General features: G+C 39.4%; 1 protein-coding gene across 3 annotated transcripts in view; it reads left to right on the top strand.

The window, feature by feature from the left end:
* Nucleotides 1–14,076, top strand: part of ATP8B4 (ATPase phospholipid transporting 8B4 (putative)) — a 288,632-nt gene that overhangs the window by 264,739 nt on the left and 9,817 nt on the right. For all 3 annotated transcript variants that reach the window (XM_027572559.2, XM_027572558.2, XM_027572557.1), the window contains 2 exons: nucleotides 4,530–4,613; nucleotides 7,326–7,571. In XM_027572559.2, the coding sequence (XP_027428360.1) occupies nucleotides 4,530–4,613; nucleotides 7,326–7,571 (330 nt within the window). The remainder of the gene's footprint in view (nucleotides 1–4,529; nucleotides 4,614–7,325; nucleotides 7,572–14,076) is intronic.

Below are 14,076 nucleotides of genomic sequence, written 5' to 3'. Positions count from 1 at the left end.
TCACGGTTCATCTCGCCCTCCGATCTCCCCCCCCTTCATTGTTCCCTTCCTTCTCCTAATGTCCTCCATGCTATTCCTCATGTTCCAGAAATAAGTGAAACTTTATGATAATGGACTTTCTCTGCTTGACTTATTTCACTGAGCATAATCTCCTCCAGTCCCATCCATGTTGATGTAAAAGTTGGGTATTCATCCTTTCTGATGGCCGAGTCATATTCCATTGTATATATGGACCACATCTTCTTTATCCATTCGTCTGTTGAAGGACATCTCAGCTCTTTCCACAGTTTGGCTATTGTGGACATGGCTGCTATGAACATTGGGGTGCATGTGGCCCTTCTCTTCACTACATCTGTGTCTTTGGGGTAAACACCCAGGAGTGCAATTGCTGGGTCATAGGGTAGCTCTCTTTTTAATTTTCTGAGGCACCTCCACACTGTTTTCCAAAGTGGCTGTACCAACTTGCATTCCCACCAACAGTGTAAGAGGGTTCCCCTTTCTCCACAACCTCTCCAACATTTGTTGTTTCTTTCCCTGTCCATTTTTGCCATTCTAACTGGTGTAAGGTGGTATCTCAATGTGGTTTTGATTTGAATTTCCCTGATGGCTAATGATGATGAACATTTTTTCATGTGTCTGTTAGCCATTTGTATGTCTTCTTTGGAGAAGTGCCTCATACTTTTTTTTTTTTTTAATTCACTCATGGTTTTTTAGTTCCTTGCTTTTCATTATTCTATAGTATTCTATTATATCAGTATACTACAGTGTCTTTCTCCATTCCACTCCTGATGGATGTTTGGGTTGCTTCTGGTTTGGGACTATTACAACCAGAGCTGCTATGAGCATTTTCTTATGTCTCCTGGTGCACAAGTGCAGATATTCTGAACGTATATCAAGATGTGGAACCCTTGCTTGTCCAAAGAAAAGAGAGTCCAAGCTGCAGTTTTGGTGTACTCTTAGGGTAGAAAAGAGTTGGCATCTGGGACCCTGTTACCATTCCTGCTCTGGGCCGGGAGCCTGGAAGTTTGTACTGCTCTGAGCCACAGGCCCTGGGACTATTGATATTCTATAGGAGGCAACGGAGAAGGCTGTGATCATCTGCTTTTGGTTGTTTCCTAGGACTAGAGGGACAAGTTTCAGTGCCCATCAAGGGTAGAGATCCTGATGGAACGTTCCACTCTGGGCTGAGAGCCAAGGGAAGCCTCCTGGCAATAGGGTCACAGACTGCACTATGGCAGGAGAGCTGGCTGGCCTCCGAAACGTCAGGCCTTCAACCCATCCTCAGCAGCTGGTAGAAGGAAGTAAACAGTCTGTGGAGAAAGATAACATTATCCTAGGCCTTGAAGTAGTTCTTAAGTTCTAATTCTCTCCCTGATCTTAACAGGCAATTTTCTGCTGTATTGTTAGTTCATTGATGCTTTGATGAAGATGTGCTGTGCTGTGCTTTGTTTTTCCTCAACCTTTTTCATTATCTTCAGTGGACAGTTGGTATGAATCAATTGTATGGCACATGCCCCTATCCTATATGAATACCATAAATCCAGGCTTGTTTCAGATACCTCTGCTAAAGTACCCTAGGGGTTCCCAAGGAATGCTGACAGGCTCTTCCAGTCTCTTTTCATGGTTGCCTGACACTCTGGGATACTACTGTGCCCTTCTGCAGGTTCTCTCTTGCCACATTAAGTCTGTGATCCTTCAGGTGGCTGTGGCTGTTTTGTATTACTTTGCCACAAGCATGGACATAAGCTGTGGTATGCTAGAGCTGGCCCACATTGATTCATAAGAGCTGATTGTTTAATTTTGAGAAATATTGTGAGCTAGTGTTTAAACACAACCACTATTAAAAATTGAATTATATCAACTTACAATTTAAATTACATTAGAAACAAAGTTTATAAATACTCAAAACACATCACTTCCTAATTATTTTACCATGTTTTACTATTTATGCACTTGCGGTTATTTATTGTCTATTGGAGATATATATATATATATATATATGTATATGTATATATATGGTGGAAATACTATATAATGGTGTACTATGGTACATCTCAACTCCACATTTAGTGATATCACTGCATAAACAGCCCTGGGAGAAATATTTACAAATGAGAAATTGGCAAATGCTACATATAGGGACTTTTTTTTTTTAAGAGCTAGTTGTTGAATACCTAGCATATCACAGGATGTAGGATGCCTTTTCAAACCCTTACAGCAGCGTTCAAATGAACTCAAAGAATACAGTTTAATAGGACTCAAAGAATTATAAAAGGGAATTATTATCAATTAGAGAACTTCAAAACTGGTTATTAGAAGTGGTTATTTTGAGTCATAAGCCTACTCCTCTTGGTAGTATAGTCCCTAATGATGCTGCCTTGTCTAAATCCGAGCTCGGCTATCTATTGGTGGTAGAATTCAACTTCTCTGCTTAGCTTTGACCTACCCTCAAAGAGAATGATGCTGAACAGATCTTTCCTACACAGATACCAGGCCTCAATTCTGAGACACACAAAAGAGTAAAACAACTTCTTTCCCTCTCTCATCTACCCCACTTCTCCTTTTCCCTTTTCCGTTCTCATTTTTTTCCTGCCCTAAGTTTGAGCTCCCCCCCCAAGATGATTGATTGACAGCAGGAATGTCCTTACTTCCTTACTTCTTCCCATAGGGCTAACCTTGCTCAGAATACAATAATCAGTATATTTCACAGTGCCTGGTTTATTCAGTGTTGAATAAAGCCACCTGTGGAACTTCAACAGAACAGTCCAGGTTGAGATTTGGTCTTAGAAAACTGGCCTTCATTTCGCCTTTCCTTGAACAAATATACACCCATTTCAAGAATAAACAATGACGTGAACACAGGGTAATCCAAATCCAGATTTAGCAATAAAGACACCAAAATATTTTCTCTTTGATATAACCTACATGCACAGGACATAATTTAATGGATTGCCTTATTTATATAACTATATAGAATCTACCTTTAGCTTCTCTGTTTGCAACATTTGCATTTAAGATTCCTCATTGCTTTCAGAACTTCCCTAAGAAGAACATGTACTTCAGAATATATTCAGAATTCAGCACATCTGCCCACTGGTCACCTGACCCAGCCACCTCCCTCTTCCATCTGGCCACTGTGTTAGCCTCCTAATTGGTTTCTCAGCTTCCACCACGGCCCCTCTTCAGTCTGTTCTCAGCACAAGAATCCAGAGTGATTCTGCTAAAATATAAATCAGATCAGGTTGTTCCTTTGCTCAGAATTCTCTAGTGTCTTCTCATCTCACTTAGGGAATAAGCCATGGTTACCTATATAGGATCTAACTCCTTATTCCTTTGACATCCATTATTCTTCCTATAGGCCATTCTTCTCTAGCCAGTTGGGCTGCCTTGCTGTTCTCTGAACAGATGCTATCTTTCCTCAGGGTTTTCTCATGGGCTCTACTTGCAGTATGGAATGCTTCTGTCCCAGAAACCTGCATAATTTGATAATTTGATCCCTTATTTCCTTTAGATCTTTTCCAAATATCACTTCTTAGTGAGATTTTCTCCAGTCAACCTTATTAAAATTACAGCCCTCTCACATTTCCTATCTTTTCTCCCTAGTATTTATTATCTATTCACTTACTCATATCATATATATATATATATATATATTCTTATTTATTGCCTGTTTTTTGCCACCATCAGCATGCAAATTTTATGAAGAATTTGTATCTGATTATAGCATGTTGAATTACCATTGCCTAAAACCTAGTACTTAGCACATCATGGATTTTTGACAAATATTGAATGAATGGATGGATGAATGGATGATAGAGTGGTAGAACAGACATTGGTTATGAGCTGGAGACTTAGGTTTTAGTTTTTGCCTTTGCATGTGATAAGCTCTATAATATTTATTATATTTTCTTTCTACATCTCTATGTACTTATCAACAGGCTGGAGATATAACAACTGTTTCACATGTCTCATTGACTTTTAGTGAGGCTCCTGCAAGGAAGTACTGTATATAAGTGTTAGGGGATATTTTAATTGTCTAAATTGTTTATACCCAGTATACTGAGCTGCTAGCTCCATTTGCTTTAAGCCATTCCCAAGAAAAAAACTCTCCCTTTGTTTTTTTTGTTTTTTGTTTTTAAAACTCTCCATTTGAACACAGGGTTGGGCTGACAGGTTCATTTGCCACTGAAAACCTGAAGAATGAAATAGCCCACTATGGGGTTTCGGGCCTTCTGTGTGTCTAGTGTTGTGTTGGGTGTTCTGCAAATGTGGTCTCCTTTCATCCCACTGCAACTGTGCAAGGAGAACATGGCTTTATTTTAGAGATGAAGAAGTTGAAGTTTAGAGGGATCTAGTATTCCACTGAGGCAGCAGGGCTGATAAGAGACAGAGCCTGGGGGAGAACTCATGTCTGTCTCTAATATCAAACTCTCATCTATCTCAGGAAATTGAGCTATTAAACCCAAAAACCTAAAAAGGAATATTCCTCTGTGGATGGTGTTTCTCACTGATATATTATTTCTTTTCAGACTGTTTATGACCAGTGGTTTATTACCCTTTTTAACATTGTCTACACATCACTGCCTGTTTTAGCCATGGGCATTTTTGACCAGGTATGTATTTTTCTCTGTCTTTATAACTTATTTTGCTCTGTTGATGCTTTTTAGTTGCTTTTAGCTTCTAAGTAGAAAACACAAGTCATGGAAAGAGTCCTAGAAGTTCACTTGTTTTAATAGGTATTGCATGGGTCTAAAACCCTTCCAGATCCTCCCCCAACCAAACAGTTCTCTGATCAAGGTTTAGCTACCCTCCTCTTTGAGATTTACATCCCACATTATTTCCCTAAAGCCTCTGAGATGTCCTACATGAAATGGTCTCTAATTTCATTTTAGTCCAGCATTTCCCACGCTTATATGACTATACTTCTATTTATTTATTTTTCATATAGCACCTATTAATATGCCTCAGAACTAGTGCCTTGTCACACCACTGGGAAATGCTGCATTAGCCCCTGAATACAGAGAACCATGCAGTGATAGACAGAAAATGATGGAACTTGTTGTTGGAAGGCAGAGGGCCAGCATTTGTGGTGAGATTTCTTTGGCCAACGCAGCCCAGAACAGGAACTAAAGGCCAGTAGAGTACCCTGCCAATGGGAGAGGAAGACATGAAGCCCGACGGCCATGGAGAGAAGGGGCAGTCTTTTGTCTAGCTCAACATGCTTGGGAAGAGAGAAGGGAGGGAATCAGTTACAAAAATGGTGGATCCTTGGCACGCTTATTGCCTTGGAAGGTACTTCCTGGAAGGGGGAAGAAGTCTGGCTGCTTAAGAGGAAGTGGAAGGCTAGCTAGAGGAGTCTCCATGGCACGATTAGAATGTATTATTAAAAAAAATTTTTTTTGGAGGTATATTTGAAGAGACCAGATTTTCTCCAGGCTGTTGTTAGATGTGTTTGCTGGGCCTCATTTTTCTGGCCCAAAGTTAGCTGTCTATTGCAAAATATAAATCTTCACATTATGAGCTCATTCCACTCTCCCATTCTGTGCCTTTGTTAGTTAGTTGTCTCACTTCTTGTGTGTAAAAAGGGCAGTTTGTGAACGACATATTTTGTGGAATTCTATAAAAAAGTAATGAACTCCTGAAGACCTTAGATGTAAAGGATTAAGCACATTCATTTCCAAGTACCCATGTTTATAAGTGTTTCTTTTCTTGGTGCTTTGTAGCTGCCCAGAATGTGGAATAAAATAATAAAGCAGTTTCTGGGAAAAGATAGTTGTTGTGCAATTCGAAAAAAAATATAATAAGGCCCCTTATTGCCATCAAGTTGAGTGTCTGCCCCTGTCCTTTTCCACTTTGTCAACTTTGGCCCCTAAACTGATCACAGGATCATGGAATGTGATGCTGCAAGGCCTCCATGACTGTCTACGATCCACTCATTTTATAAGGAGGAAACCAAGGCTCAAATCATTGCCCTAAAGCCAGACAGCCAGTGTGTGACAGAACTCAGCCTAATACCAAGCCACCTGACTCAGAGATTGCTCTGCTATTACTATTATTATTATTTACTATCATCATTATTTTATGTATTATTATTTATAGAAGCATCTGTTATTTGTTACTTGCTGAATACATGAACTTAATCATTGACTGTGGTCATGTAATGGAGAGGCTGTTGCCTGCCTGTCTGGAGATAAGGAAACTGAGGTTCAGACAGGTTACGTAACAAGTTTAAGACCATACACCTACTAAGCAGTGGAACTGGGGTTTGAACTCAGGGTTGTCTGGTTTCAAAGCCTGTGCATGCAGTTTCACCAGCCACTGACTAGAGAAGGAAGCACCAGCAGCATTTCAAAGTGGGACTTCCTAAAGAGACCATGTCAGTGTACTTCATGGGACTGTATTCAACAAGACCAAGGCCATCCCACAAGCAGGGAGTGGAACTTGGTCTGTCCCCAGAGCTCATGCCTGTGTTGCTCCTTTTTTGGCTGCTTCTCTATTCCTGGTCCTCTGATGTTCTCACTGGTCAGGACTTGCCTCATTTTTGGTTTGGGCATTTGGCTTTGGTGCTCACAGTGTGGTCATCAGCATTACTTTGGATCTGGTTGGAAATGCTGAGTTTCAGGCCCTAACCCCCAACCTTTGGAATCATCATTTGCTCTCCAAGTGATTTGTGTGCACATTAAGTTTGAGAAGCACTGTTTTAGTTTCTCCCAGGACCCTGTTGGGGCCAAACATACCTTCTCATTCTGTTTAAATTTTTTGTCTCGGACAGCTGGTATCAGAATTCTCACTGGGTAGAACACTCAGCTCTTCAGGCTTAGCTTCCTTCCCACTGGAACCCTGCTTGCAATTTCCTCCTTTCCCTGTTCCCCTTCTCCTACTCTCCTCTCACGGTTAGGAACTCAGATCGGCCAAGTCCTACTCTGGAGCTCTCTGCTGCCATCTCCTGACCGCTACCCTCACAGCCTTAGCAATTAATCCCTGGGCCCCATTGGCTGCATGTGATGTACTAGAATTCCGGGAGCACGAGTGCAGCCTCAGGAGAGTAGAGGAAAGAAACTTCATTCTGAAGCCAAGGATCTGGGTGCAAATTCTGGTTCTAAGAACTATATGATCTCTCATGAGTCTCTCTTGGAGACTCAAGCTCCTCTTCAATAAAATTGGGATCATTTGATTATCTCGGTTATCATGGGAATGAAAACAAGCTAATGAATAGTGTTTATAGGGTATGCTGAGACATATACTTGCTATTTCCCGAGATGGGGAATTCAGGGCCTTTCCAACTTCTCCTCAAGCCTCCTCCACTAACGTAACTTTGTTGACAGGATGTGAGTGACCAGAACAGCATGGACTATCCCCAGCTCTACGAACCTGGACAGCTGAACCTACTGTTTAACAAGCGTAAATTTTTCATCTGCATAGCACATGGCATCTACACCTCACTGGCCCTTTTCTTCATCCCCTATGGAGCCTTTTACAATGTGGCTGGAGAAGATGGGCAGCACATAGCTGACTACCAGTCTTTTGCAGTTACCATGGCTACGTCTTTGGTCATTGTGGTCAGTGTGCAGGTAATCCTCATGCTGAAGATGGCTTTACAACTTTTAAAATTCATTTTCATTGTTGACTGATTTTGTCTACTTGTTGGGGCAAAAAAAAAATATAATAATAACCCTAAAGGAATCTTGGAGGTTTCTTTTTAACTACACATTTTGAGATGAAAACAGAAAGCTTTAATGTAAATGACCAGATGTGGGAGATTTGCATTCAATGTCTATAACCTCTGTGTTAGTAGAAACCTCACAATTAATTACTTCTTGGGGTTGAGTGTAGTAAAGAGAAATGATTATACTACTGCTTCTTTTTGGGTTTTTTTCCAACAATAGCAGAGAGAAACTTTCCCATGATTTCTATCACTTAATAACTTCCAGGCTTTAAAGTGAGATTTAAAATTTATTTGGTAATACATATCTGTGAAATTATTCAAGAGGTTCATTGTATTTTGGCATATCTGAACCTTAAATTTAGAGAAGCTTTTGTGATAGGGATGATTTTTTGATGCTCCATTGACCTCACTGGGCTTCTTGAGTGTTTCTATTTCCTTTTCAATGCAAACGGTAGACAAAACCATTTAATATTGCGTTAGAGTTCACAAAAGCTTTCCTATTCATTAAAATTTGTACCTCTGGATAGATACAGTAGGCAGTGCGACCTGTTTTTTCTTTTGTTTTCTTTTTTTTTCCAAGGAGCAGATATCAGTCAAGGACTTGATTTTTAGGGTTTAAATTGCCTTTGGTCAGTCTTTTTTCTATCCTATAAACAATCTTTTTTACAAATATTAGCTGCTCATTTCCAACAAAGAATCTCATTAAATCCCAGACTTTCTCTTTGTGACTCAAAAATAAACATTATGGTAAGTGAACCAAATGTAAACATATTGCTTTTAAAGGACATTTCTTCCATTCCTTGGTCCATCTAAGTGAGTATTATTAAATCTATGCCAGAGCCATCTAACACTTGACATCTTGGGAGTTCATAATTCAGAATCAGACAGGTAGCATCCAAAAACAGAACTAGATTTCTCCACTCAGAAAGTTCCTTTTGGGGTGCCTGGGGGGCTCAGTTGGTTAAGCGACTGCCTTCGGCTCAGGTCACGATCTCAGGGTCCTGGGATTGAGTCCCGCATCGGGCTCCTTACTCTGCAGGGACCCTGCTTCTCCCTCTCCCTCTGCCTGCTATTCCACCTGCTTGTACTCTCTCTCTCTCTCTAATAAATAATTGTTAAAAAAAAAAGATTAAAAAAAAAGTTTGTCTCTCTTACAACTAAATAAAGCATGCTGTTGCTTTGCAAACCCTCCATGTCTAGTTCCCCTAGGTTCAATTCTGTGGCAGAGAGGGAACTGATGGAGTGACTTGGAAGCATCTTGCAGAGCTAAGATGTTCATTATGATAGTCTATTACTGGGACAAAGTGTATATTACCTTGTAAGAAGCTATTGTTCCATCATTTCTTATAGTTCTTGCCATTATACTGGACACTCCAACCTGTTTTGTTTTGTTGCCTTTTGATCACTGAGCAGACTCTGTGTATACTGTTATATTTCTAGTCTAGAGAATTAGGTGATCTAGTCCTTGCCATGAGGGCACATTTCCAGTTCTCTGGATTCTCCTTCTGATGGGGAGGATGGCTGTGGGACATCTCTTTAGTGGTAACAGCTTATTCACCAGGTCAGGCTTGTTAACTGGTACTCCAAGGGATCATTTGAAAGGTAGTAACTGAGATAAAAAGCCAATATCTAAAGTAAAAAGCAAATGGGAAATATTCTTCAAACTGTCATTAACATCATCTGCTATATAAGTAAGGATAAAATTACGTGGAAAAGACATGAGAGGCATTGCATGTTTAGTGAAACTATTTTTCATAATTCTACAATTTTTGGTTAACGTTATCTTTTTTAATTAAAAAAAAAGCTTGTTGATATATATATCTTTTTCCTTGTCCATAATTTATTTTCTTATATGCTATCATAGCAAGGCCAGTCTGTGTTTTTATATTGATCTTAGATTTAGAAGCTCTTTCTCAGTACTTTCCCCATAAAGTACACAGTTCTTGTTGGATGTCATAGTTATGTTTCTCCTTTTTCACAAATTGAGAGACCACAGAAACAGTTTTATTTTAAAAACATTGTTTATTCACAAAAAAAAAGACAGAATTTTACATTCTGTCTTTTGGAGTTTTCAAAATAAACCATTCAAGATTTCTTACCTTTGATATCATGGTTTTATAAGAATGATACCTGTACTTCCTCAGAGGGGATTCTTCCTTAGGACCATTGATCCCTCATTTGAGATGTTATGGGTGGGCCTATCTGGGTCTATTTGATTCAGGCCTAATTGGCCATGTGTCTCACCAAGATCCATTCTCTGCCTTCTATCTCCTCAAGGGCAACCATGGTTCTGCCCAACTAGCTTTTCTCTAACATTAGCATTACCATCTTATATAACTGCTGTGCAATTGTCAAAACTATGAAATTAGCATTGGTACAATACTATTAACTGAACTACAGACTTGTTTCAGATTTCCTCAGTTTCTCCATTACTGACCTTTTTCAGTTCCAGGGATCCTACATTGCATATACTTGTAACGTCTCCTTAGTCTCCTGCAGTCAGCTTTCTATAGTCTTTCCTTGTCTTTCATGGATTTGACACTTTTGAGTAACAGTGGTCAGGTGTTTTGTAGAATGTTTCTGGATTTGTCTGATGTTTTCTTAGGAATAGACTGAGATTGGGGATTTGGGGGAAGAATCACAAAAAAGTGATATACCTTCTTGTCACATCCTGTCAGGGAGTGTGTGATATCAGCATGACTTATTAGTGGTGACGGTGACCTCGGTTACTTGTTAAGATGATGTTTTTCAGGTTTCTCCATTGTAAACTATGTTTCCCTTTTCATACTCTATTCGCTAAATCCAGCCCAGTCCCTTCAAGGGGAGAATTAAGCTCCATTTCTTAGCGGAATTTCAAAGAATTGGCTGTCATATGTTAAAACCATAACAGTATAATTTAAAGTTGATATATCAAACTGGGGCCCAAGATTTGCCCAAGACCACACAGTGACTGCACTGCAGGTTTAGGAGTCAGATCCCGTAGTCTTGTTTTCTGAATCAGTGATCTTTAATAAAGGCATTTGTGAGTGTTCCATGAAAAACGTGGGGCAAGCATTTCCTACAACACAAATACCACTGGGCTACAGGGTAGTTAGGCGCACTTGGGAAGCAGTAATGCACACACACAGTTGTACAGATGGGGGGCTGGGTCTCACCCCGTGGTGGCTGTGCCCTTCTTGCCATGTACAAGCTGATGTCCTCTAGATCTTATCCACATACTCCTGTCCCATCGATTTCTACTCCACCTGATATCTCTCTGCCCTCACCCATACCGTCTGCCACTAATTCTGAGTGCTGGAGGGCACTGAAACAGCCAGGAGATTGAGGACCTTTTGGCAAGAGAACAAGGTAGGAGAAATCCAGGCTGGAGATGGAGGTCTGGAAGCAGAGTAGGTGTGAGTGAGAATGGACACCAGTTTCCAAGGCATGCTTTGTTTACTGCTGTACTCCAACTTAAACTGCAGCGTCAGACACAAATCAGTTTTTGTTGAATGGATGTAAGGGCAGAAAGATATGAAGAGAGAGATGAAAGTTGAGCAAAGGAAGTGAGAAGAATTCGGTTGAGGTACCCAGCTATCCCTCCTGTTTCAGGTACATGCCCATCTTATCCCTTACCAAAGCAGGCCTTTCCTTGGTGGGAGCCTTCAGAAACCTGTGTCATCATCACTACTGTGAGTGGTATCATGAATTATGCTTAATCCTCTCAGTGCCACTATTCAGTAGGTATTATTGTCCCCTTTTACAGATGAAGCTCAAAGAGGTTAAGTGACTTGCCTGAGGTCACAAAGTGAGTCCCAGATCCAGGGTTGGAACCCAGACCTCTTTGACTCCAGTGCTGTCTGGGGCAAAGTCTTTTATTCTACAGTAAGGCTGGTTAAAATGCAAATTTTCAGGATATATGAGAACAAAGATTAGATTGAACATGAAGATATCAGATACTTCCTTGTCTGTATGGAAGAAGGGGGGGAGGGAGGAAGGAAGGAAGAGAAAGAAAAGAGAAAAGAAAGTAAAAAGAAAAGCGAGAAAGAAAGAAAGAAAGAAAGAAAGAAAGAAAGGAAAGAAAGAAAGAAATTAAGAGAAAGAAAAGAAAGAAAGAAAGGAAAGAAAGAAAGAAAGAGAAAAAGAAGAAGAAGAAAGAAAGAAAGAAAGAAAGAAAGAAAGAAAAGCAAGCAATCCTAAAGCAGAAGCACTGGGGTTTGGAGAACAGAGAATCTCTGGAAGAATAAAGAGGAGAGTTTGGAGTTACTGAAAGCAAACTTGGCCTGCTCGCCTCTGTCAGGGCTTCTGATTTTCAGAGCAACAATGGCTCCCATTAATTGAACATTTGCTATGCAAAAGAATTATTTCTCAGATAATCCCATTCTCTCATTTAATCCTCTTCCCAGTCCTCTGAAACATAAATACTATTACTATAGATAAGAAAATAGACTTGTTAGAGTTCAAATCACACAGAAAGTGGCAGGCCAGCATTTGAACACAGATCTGATCTCAGGTCCCCAACTCCAAGTCCATGTGGACCTCCTTTCTTTATAGGGAGAAGTGGGACGCTACAGGGAACTTGTGGTCCACCTCTGTCTTCCACAAGGTGATCCCTAGGACACCAGTACCACCCTTGAGTAAAGTGGGAGAGAGACCGTTAATAGGTGATAAACACATAGGTCCTCTTTCAACATGAAAGCGTCAACTTGAGCAATGTAGATTCCCAGTTACTGTCGTTTAGTCTTCCACTTATTTTTATTTCTCAGAAGCCCTGAAAATGTCTGCTTTACCATAGAATTCTCAGACCTGAGCTCATAATGTTCATAGCCATGAAAACTCCACAATTTTGGCTTCAATCAGAAACTTCTGTATTTAATATATAGAATAATAAGTTTCAGGAGTTTTGTGAATAAGCTCACTTTGACAGCGGCATTAATATCCTTTCCTCGCTGTCTAAGCTTGACTTGTCACTGGGGTAACAACCCCCATGAAATTTCCATGGTCTATAATTACAGTTATAAATCTTTCGTGTCCTGCTGATGCTATAGGCCAAACTTTAGCAGCCTCTATTTTTTTTTTTTAAATATCAGGTTTTTGGTGTGGTTTTTTTTTTTGGCTATTTGAATTATATAATGCTCCTTTTAACGTTTCAAACACTATAGAAGTGTTTAAAATAAAATGAACCACCTTCTCTTTCTTCCCCATATTCCCCTGGTTAACTACTATTAGGATTACCGTAGCTTAACTCCCTCCATATTTTTTCTTTGCTTTGGGACATGCACATATGTATTCAAGAAAAAGCAGCATAGCTAGCATATTATTCTGTAGTATGCTTTTCTTACTTAACAAGATATTCTGAACAGCTTTCCAAACCAACACATTCAGATATATCTTACTCTTTTTAAGAGCTGCACAGAATTTCACAATATGGATATATAATAATTTATTCATCAGCCCTCTATTGATAGACATTCAGGGTGTTTCTTTTGTTGTTGCTGTTATTGAAACAATGCTACAATGCATATACTAGTATATAAATTTTATGTACTGACAGATAAATTCCTAGAAACGAAATTTCTGGAATGAGAACCAGCTTGTACTGAGATGATGGATGAAGAATGGTATTTTGTTCTCTTTATTGCTAGGTCAGAGAGTATGTGCATTTAAAGTTTCATTAATATTGCTATATTACTTTCCAAAAAGGATTATAGTTGCAGACAAAAGATTTATTAAAAACTATTAGGTAGCTCCAGAATCTTCAGGAGGGCAAATGAACCAGGGAGAACCACAGCCAAGCATAGCACCTCTGGGAGCAACACCCAGCCATATGGCTGCATTGTTGTAGTGAAAACATGATTACTACCTCTTAACAGCTTGGCTATGATCACAGTGGGGTCTGGATGCCAGGTCAGCCACAGATTTCCAGAGAACCACCATGCTTGTCAGATACTGAGAGAAGTGTATTAAATTTTTTCCTTGTGATTACGATTCTTATCAAGTTCTTGTACTTCCAGGAGATTTTACCTTATATAATCTGAGGCTATGTTATTTGCAGTGTAATGGTTCTTGATTGTTATTTGTTCTTTATAGCTTTTATCTTTTTTATGATAAAATGTTCTTAATCAAATTTCATTTTTTTATATTAGTTTTACTTCTGTTGCTTTTCTGAGCCTGCATATACCTGATATATAATTCAGGCCCATCTTCTCATTTTCATTGCTTTCTTATCTTATTCTTTTGGGTTTTCTCCTTTGATAAGGGAGTTAAACTACTCATTTTTATTGTAGTAACATATATTTTATCTTGCTCCTTTCATGTTACTTTATGATTACTTTAAATTCTTTATTTCCATTTTTTCCTTTTCATACTCGGAGGCAACACGATTTTTAAATATCTTATTTGTCATAATTTATAAGTTTTACTATTATATT

Source organism: Zalophus californianus, chromosome 6, assembly GCF_009762305.2.
Source record: "Zalophus californianus isolate mZalCal1 chromosome 6, mZalCal1.pri.v2, whole genome shotgun sequence".
NCBI lineage: Eukaryota > Metazoa > Chordata > Mammalia > Carnivora > Otariidae > Zalophus > Zalophus californianus.
This window is presented reverse-complemented; position numbering and strand designations above follow the sequence as displayed.